Below are 15,418 nucleotides of genomic sequence, written 5' to 3' on the forward strand. Positions count from 1 at the left end.
GTTTTGCTTATGCTCCTCTTGGATGTGGATGCTGTTCCCCCCTTGATATTACATACCATTCCATTTAGAGCGGCAGCCCTGATGCAACTGCCAAAGCAAAGCTGCACTTCCTATTGGGGATAGGAATAACTTCAACGATTACATGGTAGTTAGAAAAAGTTTACAAAGTGTACCAATGTTGAAATCTCTTAAAAATCCAAATGGAAAGGAGTTATAGTCAGAATTTGAATATTTCTGCCATTAAATCTAGTATTCACACTCATGTTAGTCAAAGTGGAGCTCAATTTCAGGGGGATTCTATGTAGACAACATGTAATATTGATTAAGAAAGCTTTTCTTAGCCTGAAGCTGTTTCTCTTTGTCTTGATGAAGGTATTGCTGACACCCAGGACATTGTGAAACAGCATCAAAGATGGAACCAGAGGCTGAAGACCCAGACTACAACGATAACTTGGTCCCTTGGGGTTCAAATGGTTCCCAGGAACTTTATGCCTCTGAGTCATTGGCAGAGTCCCACTATGAAGATGATGCCAGTGATGCAGAGTACCCTTTAAACCCTCAACCTGCTCATGTTGAACACCTTCAAACACAAGACTGGGAATCAGCAAGTGAGCAACAGCCTGAACTTAGTGCAAGTGAAGAGGATATTTCATACAATGAAGAAGATGACATCTCCCTTAATGACTCAAGAGAGTCCATTACAGAATCTCCTCACATCCCGACCTCGCCAACATCACTGTCCCCACACCCAGAGCACCTTTACTCCGAGCCTCAACCTGACCAAATATCACGGCCGCATTCCCAGTCATCTTTCTCCTCTCTCGGCTGTGCTGCTGATCTGACCCTGGCCTTGACCCTGACCACAAAACAACCCCTTGGAGCCAGTAATAGACAGGACCCAGGGACTGGGAACAGGAGGGCTGAATCCTCAGAGGAAGGAGGGAGTAGTGAAGCACCTCCTGCTTCTGTCTTCTTTGGAATTTCAGACGAGGGTGCTGAGCAGGCAGAGAAGTTGAACCCGGAGTCTGACACAGATCTGTGCAGACCGGACAGGCACAGGGCAAGGTGCACACGTAAGTATCTATCTTCTACCTTCACTTGATATATTCCTGTGGACATATGAAGCTAGTAATGCAAACTGTACAACATATACTAAATATGTTTTTTTCCCCTAGATTTAATGTTTGTATGATTTCTTAATAGATAAAATAAAATGTTGCGTTTGTTTTGATCGCAGCCTGAGGCATGAACCAACTTTGGATAATAGCCTTTATATACATTCTCTGCCTGTAATTATTATGTGTTATTTCAAGCAAGAAACATTTTAATCGATAAATAACTTACACAAGTCTCTAAGGGTGCTGGTTATTTTCATGCTGTAACGCTGGTCTATTTGAGGTGGACTTACAGGGAGAATTCCCATGGCTTGAATAGTCAGAGCAGGACAAGAATAAAATATGACCATATGATGAGGCTGGCAGAAACAAATTTGACAGACACCACCATGTGTCACCCTGGCCTGTTACCCGATCCCTTTTCCAATCGTAAGTCTTGACTGCAATGGAAAGTGAGCTGATCACTTTTCTGCCCAATGGACCCCCCTAAGTTAGCTGTAAGTAAATATGATGCTTTTATTAGTGTGCTTGCTTCAGCAGGGGCAACTCCAACATTTCTCCTACTTGTTATTAGTGCGCTTACTTAAAATAATAATAATACAGCTTGCAAACTTCAAATGAAACTAAAGTCTTGTATCAAACAACAGCCTCAAATAGGGGTTACACTGTCTGTCCCATTGTGAGACTTTACTGAGGCATTTATTGGATAAAAAGTGTGGCAGATATTAATATAGAATAATGTTTGATTACTGTTTAATTACAGATTTGTTTTTTTCCTCACCTCCCTCCCTTCTCTCTCCCTCTCAACCCCCCTGCCTTCCTCCTGCTTTTCTCTCTCTGTACCTCCTTTGTCTCAGGGCTCGGTTACAACGAGAGCCAATCAGAAAGACAGGTCAAGGAGACCAAATCTAAATGTAAGCGAATTGCTCGCCTTCTAACAGATGCCCCCAACCCTCGAAATAAGGGAGCCTTGCTGTTCAAAAAACGCCGCCAGAGAGTCAAGAAGTATACACTAGTGAGTTATGGGACTGGTGTCAACAGGTTTGACAGCGAAGACCAAATAGAGAAGGAAATTGAAGAAGTCAGATCAGCTGGGTATAACTTTGTGGCAACAAGTGAATCTGAGTTAGAGGAGGAGTATTCTGTTTTTCACAAGCAGCATAATTTGAGTCTGACTTGGGGAAGTGTTCGAGAAATGGAAGCGCTACCAGAAACAAAAGGGAAGGGTGTTTTGATGTTTGCCCAGCGTCGCAAACGGATGGATGAAATTGTGGCAGAGCAAGAAGAGCTGAAAAGTAAAGGAATACCTGCGGAGAAAATAACACAACCCGAACCTACAGAAACACAAGATATTTATGACAATAAGTATGTGCATACTGATCAGGCCAACTACGTGGATGTAAATCTCAAACAGCATGTGGAGTACCAAGAAAATATTGACCAGATGAACCACTTATCCAACGTGTCAAGATCCTTGGTGCCAAACAGAACTGCGAAGCCTTTCCTTGGATTTCAAGATGAGATGACTGCTCCTGTCATATCTAGTGGTGGTGGTGGTGTCTGTCCAGTGACAAAGAAGCAAGAACTGAAATTCAAAGTACCTGTGCCTGTGCCTATTATTGCTAACCCACATGTTTGGTCCCCAACTGGAGACATCATCGCCTCAAGAGATGAGCGAATATCTGTGCCAGCGATCAAGACTGGCATCCTACCAGAGTCCAAACGAAAAGTCAACAATAAACAGCCATCCACGCAAGCGCAAGATCTTCATCTTCAAAACAAAGGGGAAAGGAGGTCTTATATTGAGTCAGAGGAAGACTGTTTTAGTCTAGGTGCTGAAGCTTGTAACTTTATGCAACCTAGAACAATAAAACTCAAGAATCCCCCTCCAGTTGCCCCAAAACCTACTATCAACCCAGCCTGCCCACCTTGGATGAGTAGGAGCCCCACTTGTGAGCCCTTTGTCCCACCAAGAAGTCCACTTTCACAACCGTCTCACAGTTCTGCAGGGCCTCATAGTCAGCATTACTTACAGCAGCAAGATTGGACTCAGCCTCAACAGATGGCCAACCAATGGGCACCAGATCAAACTCAGGCAACACTTCAAACACCTGCTAATGCTTGGGCTCCGGTTAACCCCTCTTCTCAGCTTCATCTTCAGCCAACAAATAGCTGGAGTCAACAGTCACCTCGATCCCCTGTGAGTATGCAAACCCGCAGTCCTACTTATAGCCCACATCACCCACCTTCACCCGCAAGGAATAAGCCAGACAGTGCTCCACACTCAGTTGCCTCTTGCCCACCACAAGCGGGGAAGTCATACGTCCAAGCATCACAGGCTTCTCCAATGGGTCGAGGTATTAATCGAGCTGGTGGCGGTTCATCTATGGCGGGAAAAGGTGCAGCATTGTTTGCCAGAAGACAGACACGTATGGAGAAGTTTGTTGTTGATGCTGAATCAGTGCAAGCTAACAAACCAAGAACCCCTTCCCCAACCTCTTCACTCCCTAACTATTGGAGGTATTCTTCCAATGTCCGTGCCCCACCTCCTTTATCATACAATCCCATGCTTGCTCCTTTCTACCCTCCATCAGCAGCCAAGCAACCCCCCTCCACAAGCCCCAAAACCAAGCCTAAGACCAAAGAGAAACCTAAAGCTCCCCCAAAGCACCTTAATGCCTTAGATATTATGAAACACCAGCCATATCAGTTGGACTCCACACTGTTCAAGTATGATGCAAACCCTGAGGCCAAATGTCCCAGCCCTAAACCAACTCAAACGTCAAAGTTTGAGGTTACCAAAAAACTTAAACATAAATCTGCCCCTTCTCATTCTACTTATGTTGCCCCTGAGCCTGCTGCTCAAAGCAAGGTAGAAGTCCCTGCTAAGTCTCCTGTATCGGTAAGTTCCCAAATTTCTTCTTCCCACCAAAACACAAGATCAGCTGAGCCTCTTGCAACTGCCAAGTGCCTGGATGAAAAGCACACTGTCACGCCTGCAGCTCAACACACAGCCAGCAAGCAAGCACCAAGCGCCCGACCTGCAAGCACATCCTCCAAAAAGTCATCTTTTGGTGACAGCATAGCTTCAGCTTTTTCTCCTGCATCTCTTATTGCTAGAGGTGCACGTCAGATGGCACCTCGGCCAAGATTTTCTGCTAAGAAGCCAATGGTGACAGGCACACAGTGGAAGCCTGTTGCTATGCTTCATTAGTCCTAATACTGTATATGGTCATGCTTTGGTGAGATGATAGAGCCCTTCTGCAACGTGATAGCATCTGAAATGTCTTAATAGGTTAACATAAAGATCTTTGCACTTTCGAAATGTAGGCCACACCCAAAATAATTTACAGGATGCAGCTGTAAGGATATATTTAGCTGGCAACGCAAGGAACACCTGAGAAGGCAGTAATGAATGTACAGTAAAGCTAGTTTAAAAGTGTAAAGGAATATAAAATTAAAATAAATAACTCATCATCTTCATCAAACTTAGTAGGTGCATGTGTGCTTGAAAAAGGAAACGTGATACTAAATAATGTTGAGTGATTCTCAGGAAGTGCTATTACATGTGCAATAATGTGTGGAGAGAGCCTTCAACTAAGGTCTCTAGTTTGTTGTTTTTCTTTCTTCAGTTGTTTTTTTTTGTAAGAAATAAGATTACATGCATTTTTATCTAGTAGTAGTCACCATTAACCCCCCAAAACTACACACAACAACATATTAATATATACAGTATATATATCTTTATTACATTTATAATATTTAAGTTAAAATATATTGGGATACTAGTCACTTTACGTTCATATTTACAGAATATTTTAATAATTTAGTGTGTCTGGGGAGAAACTGTCTATACACTTTTTTTTGGATGCATCCAATTTGCAATTCCTTTTAGTCTCATTCCAAACTTTTACTTCATCACAACAGCTGAAAGCATTAACATTAGTTGTGATCATTAACCCTGATGACTTTAAATGTTTTTTATGTGGATTCATTCAGATGTCAGTCGTGGCCAGTTGTGTAACTGTCATCACACCTGCTGTATCCTCATCCTCGATGTAAAACATTATCACAGAGATTTGACTATTCCGCTATTGAGTGGCAACTCAAAATGAAAACAGGAAACAATTGTCTTGTTCTGTCTCTATGTCTGTCTTTCAAACATATCACTGTTTATCGCACTTCTTGTACTCAGCACAATCATGCTATTAAATTTCTCTTTCCTTCCTCTTGTGTACTTCTTATGTGTGTCACGAGCTTCTTTTCTCTTTCCCTAAACTTCTTTTTGTGAGTCACCCACATTTTCCTCCTTTATATATCTCACTGCCTCACAACTTCACCTAGTTTACTCAGTTTGCTAATATTCACTATATTATTGGCTCTTTTCAATTACAAATCACTCATATTTATATAAAATGATACTGTAAGTTGCTGAAGGTTAACACTGTCAGTGATGTTTCAGATTGACTGGACTGTGTTTGTTTGTGTTCAAAACATTTTTCATCAGTCCACTTTGAGCCAGAAAAGTTTGGAGCTATGATCTTGGCCCTCCAATGATTTTTTTTGCATACTTTTATTATTATTGTTTATTCAAGTGAAATCTACCCTAAAGCAGAATTCACATTTTTTTCTGTTCTAGTTCTTCTTCTGAAATTTGGTTCAGTGGTCTCTAATACCCATTAGCTGCTCCCCTACACCCTAAGATGTCTCACAGCTGAGCAGAAGTAAGCCAAAATGAGGTGAAACCACCTGCATTCGTTTCCAGAGCCTTTACAACATTTTCTTTTAGGGTGGATTTCCTTGTTTAAGCAGATGAAACAAAGACAAGTTGGCACAGATATGGTTCCAAGCTTCCAGGTTTCAAAGGTCTGTTAAATACCTTTCACATAGTATCATTGCCCTTGTGCTTATTTGTTTTTTTTAACTAAGAGCAGGTAAGTTCTTAAATATACATTTACTTTCAATAGTTGGTAATGTCCCAAATGCTGCTTCGAGACAGTAACACAATATCTTACTTCTATATTTAACTGGGTGTGAGATTTGTAGAAAAAGGTGTTTTAGACTGTGAAAGGGTTTATGTTGTTGAATCCAGGCTTTTAAAAGATCATGTGAGGTGTATGTGTGGCCAAAACCAACTGTCGTATTTAATATAAACTCCCTGCGCATTGTCAAAAATAAGTCACAATATGAAAACAATTGACAAAATGTCAATGGAACATCTTGAGCACAACTTGCAAAGCAAAAATCCCATTGTATCAGTTTTTGCACATAAATTAAATGTATTCTTTTGAATCTAAAGGGTAAGTTTGCTGGATATATAAAATGATCATTTATTTGTTTACACTAAAATCATTTCATTCAAATAAAGCATGAATAAACTCCATCATTATTAGTTGTCCGGACTTCCATGAAGCCAGAGGGTGGCAGCAAAGTCTGCAACACAGCTGTCGCACCAGTCAACTAATATCTGCTTCTTCTGTTTTTTCAGGGATTTGGTAGAAGCCGCTCTCTGAGCCTGCCCAGGCAAATGTATTCGATGTCTTCTTCCGGTCTGTCACCTGCGAGCACACCTGGAATCCAACCGCCGTTTTTATTTACACACAGGCAAACATCCTGTCAAGAAAGAGCCTACAAACCACTGTCACCATGGGAGGCAGCGTCTAAAAGCCCCATTGGTTCAGTGGATGAGGCCTTTGTGTTTCAGAGCCTCCCGTCATCTGTTGCCTCTAGTGTCAAAGCTGCAGGGCACCGCAGATCTCTGCCAGAGCCTCCAGATGAATGGAAGCGCAGAGTGTCTCTTGATCCTGCAGCTGTCAGTATGGGTCATTACCATGCAGCCCCAGCTTTTCAGGCACCGTCCATGAGCAGGACATTTTCACCTGAGAAACCAGCCTTCTATGGGCCTCCCTTCAGACCTGCCCAGCCTCTAAGGTCTGCCAGCAGGGCCAGTATACATGGATACATGGGACAAGGCTCCAATCCAACAAAGTATTCTTCCTTGTATAGTGCAGCTCATAGAAGTTAAGACCACTAAGATGAGGTCAAACATACATCAGATATTTACATAAATGATATATGGTGTAGAAGATCATACAAAGTATATTGAACATAAAACACTTGACCTAAAGACATGAAACATGTTCAGTCGATTGTGATAAAAAATGAGGATGTTTATGTTGTGTTGATTCAGATTTATCCAATAGTTCTGAGACTTATTTTGAACAGTTTACTATGTAAAGTCACTATGTTCATGGTACGAGTGGTCACTTGGTTTGAAGGGCACAACGACTCACTGTAGAAATTGTGCTGTGTTGCTGATGATGCTAAGCAATTTGCAATTTGCAATTGTGTCTGCATGATTATTTCAGAATACTTATCTTGTAGTTATTTTGCAGATTGATTGAGGACAGAAGTGGACCAGAGAAGTCTTAGCAAAGTCTCACGAGGGCTTAAATGAGAAGTAGATGAAAGAAATGTTTTGGCAGATCGCTTTCTTTGGAGTGGTGTTGCTCACTTAATGCTGTTAATGTTGAGATTGTTGTTTTTACATATTTAATGAGGAATAAGGCACATTAAGAAATCATGTGTGGCTTTTTTGTCATGCATCTTTTTGTTTTGTTGTCACGTTTACAGATTGGAGTTTGCATCTGAATATTTCATACAGCTATAACTATTACAGATGTTACTCATCTGGCTTTTTTCTCACTACTCCTGCAGTGGCGATGGCAAGGAAATTCAGAGTGAGCATTTATTAGGTACAGACATACTATCTCTTTCTGCTCTGAGGAAGGGGCAATGCTTTTTTTAGGAAAGCAGCAGTTCTTTCTTAACAATGACCTAATTCAAAATGACTGATTTCAAACTTTTTGCTATTATTATATATATTTATATGTCCCACGTTTGATCATACACCGTGTGGTGTAAAAGTGTAATGAGAACCACAGATTGTGCCGTTGATGTAGCCATGTTTCTTCTTAAGGCTAAATGTTTGGGATTTTACCCTGTTTGATTATTTTCTTGAGTGAAATGTTTGTTGTTTTTTTTGCACTTTTAAAACACAAAATGAAAAATTAAAACACACAAAAAATGCTCTTTAAAGTGTTTTTTTTTTTTGTTTTGCTTAGATTTTTTTATATTATGCAATATTTCTTTTTAAATGAAGCATTTTAGTGCAGATTCATTCCCTGAGGTTATTCTCTATGCTGCTATCTTTTTGATTACATCAGAAACTTCACTCATGTATCAACAGTATTTTTTTACACAAGAGATTAACTAAAAAAGGTTTAGCTGTCCGGCTAATGACCTTGATCTCCTTGGCTGGACACCATTTACAGGGTTTAGACCACACTCCCCTTTGACGCCCCTCACTGGTCAGTATATCATTACTGTGAGTCAGTAACACAACTCAGTTACTCGGAGGAGTAAACATATTGCAGCTGTGCCCATTGACAACCTCTCTAACTTGAAGCCTCGGAGGTTACGTCAGCACACTGACAAAGACATGCTGACTTTAAAGAGTCAACACAAGGAAGGGAATTTGTCTCCGGAGGGGAGTCCTTGCCTCAAAGAACATCAGTGGGCCAGAGTGTGTTGTCCATCTTCTTCCCTCCCTCCCTCTGTCCCTCTCTCTCTCTCTCTGGTAGCCTTGCCCCATGGTGTTTGAGAGTGGTTTTGAGTGTTTGGCAGGTTAAATTTAGCCTATTGATGTAAGCTGCATTCCATTCACAACAGACACAGAGACACACTCACAGTTTGGCTTTAGTGTCCGGGAGTGTGAAGATCAGGGAAGATCAAACTACCTACTATAGGTTGACCCCTGAGCCTCCGTGTCTCCCCTTGAAGGATACAGGTTGCACACCGGGGATACCATCACAGGTACGATGATCCAAGCCTTGTCCAGGTGTATTTTGTCAACATGTGATATATTTAAAATATATGTTGAAGTTATGTTAGTGTATTTGTGAAAGTTACTGCATTTTGATGAAATTTGGCTGCCGCTGACAAGCTTTTTATATTTTCTATAAATTACATTTTTCTTTTCTAATCGCAGGTTATCAGTTAATCAGATATGTCTTCTAACTATAGAGTTGTATTGCTTTGTTTTCGCTTTAGTAAGCATGCAAATATTTTTTTTAAATGTCACAAATATCATAGTGAAGTCAGCAGATGGGCATAATTGAGTTACTCAAAATTTCCTTGTAAAAATGTAGATTTAGAGTCATCGAGCATCACTTAAATACTGTATATTCGATTGTCAAATGTAAAAAAGTTATTATTTTTGAGCTCTTTTATTTCGTACTGCTGGACGCTTGTTGTGTCCAGCAACGCTTACAAACTTAGGACACAATAATCACCCTTGACCTTTGCAACGGGTGATTTATCCTGTGACAACTTTAAAGGGAGATGCCACCAACGTTAGCTCACGTACTCAAAAATTGATCCAGTGACAGATTTAAGAATTACATGTGTGGTACCAATGGGCAAGTACAATGGGCCTTTGGGATTATGCAATACATTGTAATGTAACCTCTAAAGAGACTATTGTAACAGACACTGATATGGCAGCTTTATTTGACGGAGGCACTGACTAATTCATCTCCAAATACCAAAAGGTGATGACAGCCAGTGAGACGTTGTGTATCCTGATTATTTCTGTCCTTGTCACTTTTTCAGTATTGTGTGTTTCACATTTATAATATCGCAGATTATTTCTCTGACAGCTGATGAGAGATGACCTTAGAGTTGCACATCAAACTGCAAACTCTGTAGCTGTAACCTGTCACCATAAGAGCCAGCACTGCGTTGATGTTGGGGGGGGTCACAGTATTCGAAATAAGACCTCCTTCCTTTATGACTTGGGCAGAACAACTACATCCTGTCTCCTGTATGTGTTTCCAGTACTCCTGCCAACCTTGCCAAAGCCACAATGTCACAATTCTGTTCAATGCCAGCTGGAGAGAGGAAGAAGTGTGCAGCAGCTATTTGCCGAGAGGTCCATGGTACCAATGGTATGATGTTATAGCTGAGGCTCAGTGGACAAACACACTGCCGCAAAGAAAATATCCATTCTGATCTGGGTTTTCGCAAATGTCAGGGTTACTCTCCAGCGCTCGCCATAAATAAGCTAATGGGATGATTTACTACCTATGGTGGCTAATCCTTTGTCGTTGTCCTTTTCAAAAGTCTATTTCTGGAGAGGGGAGGGAAGTTGTGTGGGCCAAATGTGTAGCTGTTTGTTATGTGAGGGTCTGTGACAGCTGGGGTACATTCCGTCTGTAGTGGTAGACGAGGAAGCATCGTGTACGTCCAAAACTAATTCTCAAGTACAATGATAACTCATTTTCCATGACATGATTTTATAAAAATGGACAATATGCACCTTTTATGGATGCTCCTCTAAACCTCTTCAGCTGACAAAATGATATCTGTGCACATTACTGCATGTATATTTATATTTTCTATCCAGCTCCTTCCAGCTCTAAAACCAGGGCTGGATTAACACAGCAAGGGGCCCTGGGGGTAAAAACGAACTGTCTGCCACTATTCCTCCAGCCACCTTTCCAAGAGAGTCGATGACAGTCATTTTATTGGTGTAATTTATTTAAAGGTCCAGTGTGTAAAATTTAAAGAGGCTCTATTTACAGAATATGACAGTAATATGATATATAATGTGCATAACTATGTTTTCATTAGTGTATAATCACCTGAAAATAAGAATTGTTATCTTTGTTTCTGAGCCTGTAATATCTATAGAGTCTGCCACGTTTCTACAGTAGCCCAGAATGGACAAACCAAACACATGCTCTAGTCTAGAGGGTGCACGTTCCATGTCCAGCTTAGTTTCTCCCTCATGCTTAGAACAAAAGGGCAAGTAGAGGGGTTGCACTTTGCAAGATATAGATGCCACTGAATCCTACACACTGATCTATTAATAACATGCAGCATGTAAACATAATATCAATTAAGGATGAGGTTAAAATGCCACCTTTTCAGTCTATGTCGTGCTTTCGTAGTGCGCATTGCCAAACAAACTCAAGTTAATCAAATTAACATGATTGGCACACTTCCCAGAGGAGGTTGTGAACTTTTGCTTGTTATTGGCAACAACCCAATAACATCAATGATAAATTAGTCTCTTTTTGGTTTTAGAGCAAATAAAATTTACCTTAACTGAATGATACACTGTGGCCCAAGTGTTTCAATTTTTGATATACTGTTTATATATATCTTCAAACATACCTTCTGAACTTTTTTGGCTGACAGGGGACGAAATGGATCTCGGAAAGAAGCTCAGCACTCCTAAAGACATTATGTTGGAGGAGTTATCATTGCTTTCCAACAGAGGTTCCCGGCTTTTCAAAATGCGCCAGAGGAGATCTGAAAAATATACATTTGAAAGTATCCAAAACGAGGCAAACGCACTGCTAAACGTAAGTCACTTCAAATGTTTGAATAACTGGATATGGATATATGTTTTTGCATTATTGTTGTCTGCATGAAAATTTGTAAAAAAAAAAAAAAAATGTTTGTGTATTACGCATTAAGCCGGTTTATCAGGCAATGTGCTCTTGAAAAAAAAAAGTGTTACAACACATGGATGATAACGGAGACATGTGCCTCGTGCCTTTTTTACATCCTCCAGCCAAATCCTCTGAGAGGCTTCTTAGGCACTTTGCTGAGGAGCTGCTCCCCTGTTTATCAGTGCCTGCTGATGTGTTTCTATGCATGTGTGTGTGTGTATGTGTGTGTGCAGTTACGAGTGTTTGTGTGTGTCTGAGCACATAGAAGACAAGAACAGCTATAGATGCGCCCAATTTACATTTTGTCGCCCAGATGATAACCTGAATTCAATACATTTCCTATGCTTGTTTTCCCAGAGTGGCATTTTAACTGACGGTACACACACTGTGGAAATTAAAGTGGATCCACCGGCTGATAATCAAGAAAACACTGTTTCAGGTAATGTGAGGCTGTTCAGTTAACCATAAATAAAGATAAATGTGTTAACAGTCGCACTATGAAAAGATTTAGCTGTTGAAAATCATTCCTGTGTCTACTATTTCTTCCCCTGCCTTAAATCAAGCTGTACAGACTTAGGGTTATGTAATGCTGTCATAATAATGACAACTGGTATCAGACTGGTCATAACAGCTGGTCTTGTCTTATTGCAACTGACTTGAATAGATTGACGCCGTGTATCAAACTAAGATTAATTATACAACCTGAGCATCTTCAAATCATTTGAGCCAACAGAGCTCTGTGCTTATTCTAAAATGCTCCACTAGGGTGTCATCCCATGTCGACACTTTATATGAGTGCACACTTCAGCTATGTGCTATTTTAAGACCTCAGAATCGCATTGATGGACATCTCAGTCTGTCTGTGTAAGTGTTCTCTAAGCACGGTCTCTATTCATAATCCTATCCACTCTAAAACTTTAGCTCCCCCCCACCAAAAAAAAAAAAAAGGCTAAAGAAAACAGCTCAGCGTTAACCCGTAACTGACAGCACACCAAGCTGTCAGATCATTTTGTTGCAGTGTCGGGACAATCCTGCACAATATGATCTCATGTGTCCTCTTTGCTCCTCATTAGACAGTGCTGCAGAGAAGTTAAATGCCTCAGCTATGCCCAAGTCCTACCACTCCCCGTGGGAGCAGGCGATTCTCAGTGATCCAGACCTCGCTGAAAGCCTCAAACTGAGAATGCCAGGACCAGACCCACGACCAGATCTTCCAGAGTACAAATGCTTTAACCGGTGAGAAAACTATGAGTGCATGTTAGTGGATTAGTACGGCAAAGAGTACCATTCACACTCAATGTCTATTACAGGGTGGCCACTCCTTTTGGTGGCTTTGACAAAGCTCCCAGAGGAATCACATTCAAGCTCCCTGAGGTGGACCTGAATCCACCCAGTTACCCAGAGCTGCAGGAGCCAGGGATGAAGAGGCCCACCTTCAACAGGACAGCCCAGGGATGGATATCTGACGGCACCCATCTGATCCTACCCAATGTTACCATGGAGCCCGTCAAAGTCCCAGAGTCTGATGACCTGTAGATGTTCTTACTGTATGTAATCTGGCAACATGTTGCTGGCTGTAGTATGTTGGCCTCTCCTGTGATGACGGAAAAACAGTCAGTTAGCAGCTCAGTCACAGTTCCTTCCCAATATTTTCCCAAATGGACACAACAATATTTCATGCATTTGTTGACGAGTGTTTAAAAAAAATGTATTCAGAGAAAATCATGTAAATAGCAAAAATGAATGTGCCATACATAATTCAAGAAGTCAAAGAGTCTCCACAAAACTGTAACTTTTATAAATGGACAAATGAATTGATGAATATGTAATGTAAATAAAGAATGAATCTTATTTATTGATGGCACACAACTGGAACATGCAATGAGTTATATTGAGTTATAACTGGTGAGCAGCATTTCGATTCTATCACTGTAAAGAATTATAACACAGAGAAATAAAGTGATGATGTTCACTGGTGTTTATTTATCACCATATATAAAGATGTTGGAGCAAGAAATGCTGAATATGCATAGAGATTAATTAAATGAATCTAAAATTACATTTTCATTTATAGTTAAAGTGAGAGCTCTGATTTAGAGCTCTGATTTATTACTGAAGAAGAAATAGTTTCATATTTCAACTAAGAAATATTTTACCTCAAGGAAATAACATCAGGGTCACATGAAGGCTGACGGACTAACATAACACTGTGCTACTCACACTGAACAGACTATTAAAAATATGAATTGACTCAAAAACATTCACATTATTCATAAATATATTTCATAACTGTACAAGCAATAACCACAGATCGATACAAAATAGAGTCACGCTTAAGACAAAAGGTGAATTATCTTCTGTGTTGTTGCCGATCAACTAAAAACGTTTAACTTTACAGCATCACAACCTGCATGTGAGTGCAAAATGATGCTGAGCTCATTGTGTTTTTACTGTATTCTACTGTACCTCTAATACAGTTTATGCGTATGTGCTTCTTATACACACTCACACATACTTTATATTAACTAACGTCATTTTTATGCTTCTGATTGTAACTTCATACACATCCCGGATAAGGGGAACGATTTGGAAACTCTACCTTTCAGACAGCTGAGAAACAAGAGAGAGGAAGAAAAAAATCTGGCAGTATTGAATTCAAGGCCACAAGCAAACTTAATACATGACTATCATTTCTCCAAAAACCTCAGTAATCCAAGGAACGCACACGCATTTCACACAGATGTGTGCGAGCCATCCGTCGGATCAGGTGTGCAAAAGTGACTCTACCATTTCCCGCTACTTCATTACTGTCATGATAAGAAATGTGATGATTTGAAATGAATTAGTAGCTGTACATTTGTGATTTTCTTTCTCACACACACACAAAATATCAGAGAAAGTCTAGACAGTCTGACCCTGACCTCTACCATATAAATCCTCTTTTATATTGGAGGCTGTGATAAAGGTCTAAAAACCTGATAATAATAGAACTAACTGAACTACAACTACTGTATAAAACTCTAAATGTTCTCATAGAAACTGACTTTCTTGGTATTTATAGTTGTTGAAAGTCTATCTAAGACACTTTTTTTTCTGAAAAGGTTGAACTGCCGTGAACGGAGAGAACAAAACAGATCCAAAAACAAATCGGCTCTAAAAATAACCTTGAGGAGAGTTGCGTTTGAGTCTGACAGCTCCTCTGAACAGAGCTCAGCTGTGCAACATTACAGAGAGAAATATTTTTTTTATATATAAATAATACCAAAAAGTCTCAGGGGAGGTTTTCAGTGCTATCGCTGGAGCCAAGATTGGATCAGAGAAATGCTACATACAAGTATTTATACACACAACCCAACGACACATGGTCTATACTTTATATAAGGTTTATATTTAAACGTCCTGAAATCAGAGTGTATGATTGAAACGGTCTCCTCTACAGTTGTGAAAGAAGATGTTAACTTCAACAAACAGATTTCAATCTTGGACTCAGAATCAGTGAGTGACTTCTCGGTGTAACAACTCACCAAGAGTGAATTTACACTATTTGTCACAGGTTGGCCGGCACGCTCACACATTCACACACACAAGCACATGCACACACATGCACACACACACACACACACAGTACTGTAAATAATCTAGCAGGATCTACTGTACACACTGTAATGAAAGGAAGCAGCTGATGAACACTTGGCAAGGGGGCACGGGGATTGTGTTAGGTTCACTGCGTCATTTTATCTCCAATCTGTAAAATGAAACCAGAATCTTTTGGACTGTATAATG

The 15,418-nt window shown here is 40.3% G+C and overlaps 2 protein-coding genes across 3 annotated transcripts; both read left to right on the plus strand.

Moving 5' to 3' along the window:
• The first annotated feature begins 397 nt into the window (after positions 1-397).
• On the plus strand, positions 398-5,342 carry synpo2b (synaptopodin 2b). The gene is made up of 2 exons (XM_019267335.2): positions 398-1,073; positions 1,973-5,342. The coding sequence occupies exons 1-2, from the start codon at positions 413-415 to the stop codon at positions 4,327-4,329; spliced, it is 3,018 nt and encodes a 1,005-aa protein (XP_019122880.2). The 5' UTR covers positions 398-412; the 3' UTR covers positions 4,330-5,342.
• A 3,491-nt stretch (positions 5,343-8,833) lies between these two features.
• Positions 8,834-13,607, plus strand: myoz2b (myozenin 2b). 2 transcript variants are annotated; one of them, XM_010744913.3, is made up of 6 exons: positions 8,835-8,990; positions 10,014-10,123; positions 11,379-11,545; positions 11,993-12,074; positions 12,709-12,871; positions 12,946-13,607. In XM_010744913.3, the coding sequence occupies exons 2-6, from the start codon at positions 10,042-10,044 to the stop codon at positions 13,169-13,171; spliced, it is 720 nt and encodes a 239-aa protein (XP_010743215.1). In that variant the 5' UTR covers positions 8,835-8,990; positions 10,014-10,041; the 3' UTR covers positions 13,172-13,607. The 2 variants fall into 2 exon arrangements, with proteins under 2 accessions (XP_010743216.1, XP_010743215.1); XM_010744914.3 differs by lacking the exon at positions 10,014-10,123 and having other exon boundaries at positions 8,834-8,990.
• The last annotated feature ends 1,811 nt before the right edge of the window (positions 13,608-15,418 follow it).

This window comes from Larimichthys crocea, chromosome X (genome assembly GCF_000972845.2).
Source record: "Larimichthys crocea isolate SSNF chromosome X, L_crocea_2.0, whole genome shotgun sequence".
Lineage (NCBI taxonomy): Eukaryota > Metazoa > Chordata > Actinopteri > Sciaenidae > Larimichthys > Larimichthys crocea.

What these genes read in the sequence shown, in the direction of transcription:
- synpo2b (XM_019267335.2), top strand. Translation starts at nt 413, where the DNA reads ATGGAACCAGAGGCTGAAGACCCAGACTACAACGATAACTTGGTCCCT. An exon ending in GCACAGGGCAAGGTGCACAC is followed by an intron (nt 1,074 to 1,972) that starts GTAAGTATCTAT and finishes CCTTTGTCTCAG; the next exon opens with GGCTCGGTTACAACGAGAGC.
- myoz2b (XM_010744913.3), top strand. Translation starts at nt 10,042, where the DNA reads ATGTCACAATTCTGTTCAATGCCAGCTGGAGAGAGGAAGAAGTGTGCA. An exon ending in AGGCAAACGCACTGCTAAAC is followed by an intron (nt 11,546 to 11,992) that starts GTAAGTCACTTC and finishes TTGTTTTCCCAG; the next exon opens with AGTGGCATTTTAACTGACGG. An exon ending in TCAAGAAAACACTGTTTCAG is followed by an intron (nt 12,075 to 12,708) that starts GTAATGTGAGGC and finishes GCTCCTCATTAG; the next exon opens with ACAGTGCTGCAGAGAAGTTA.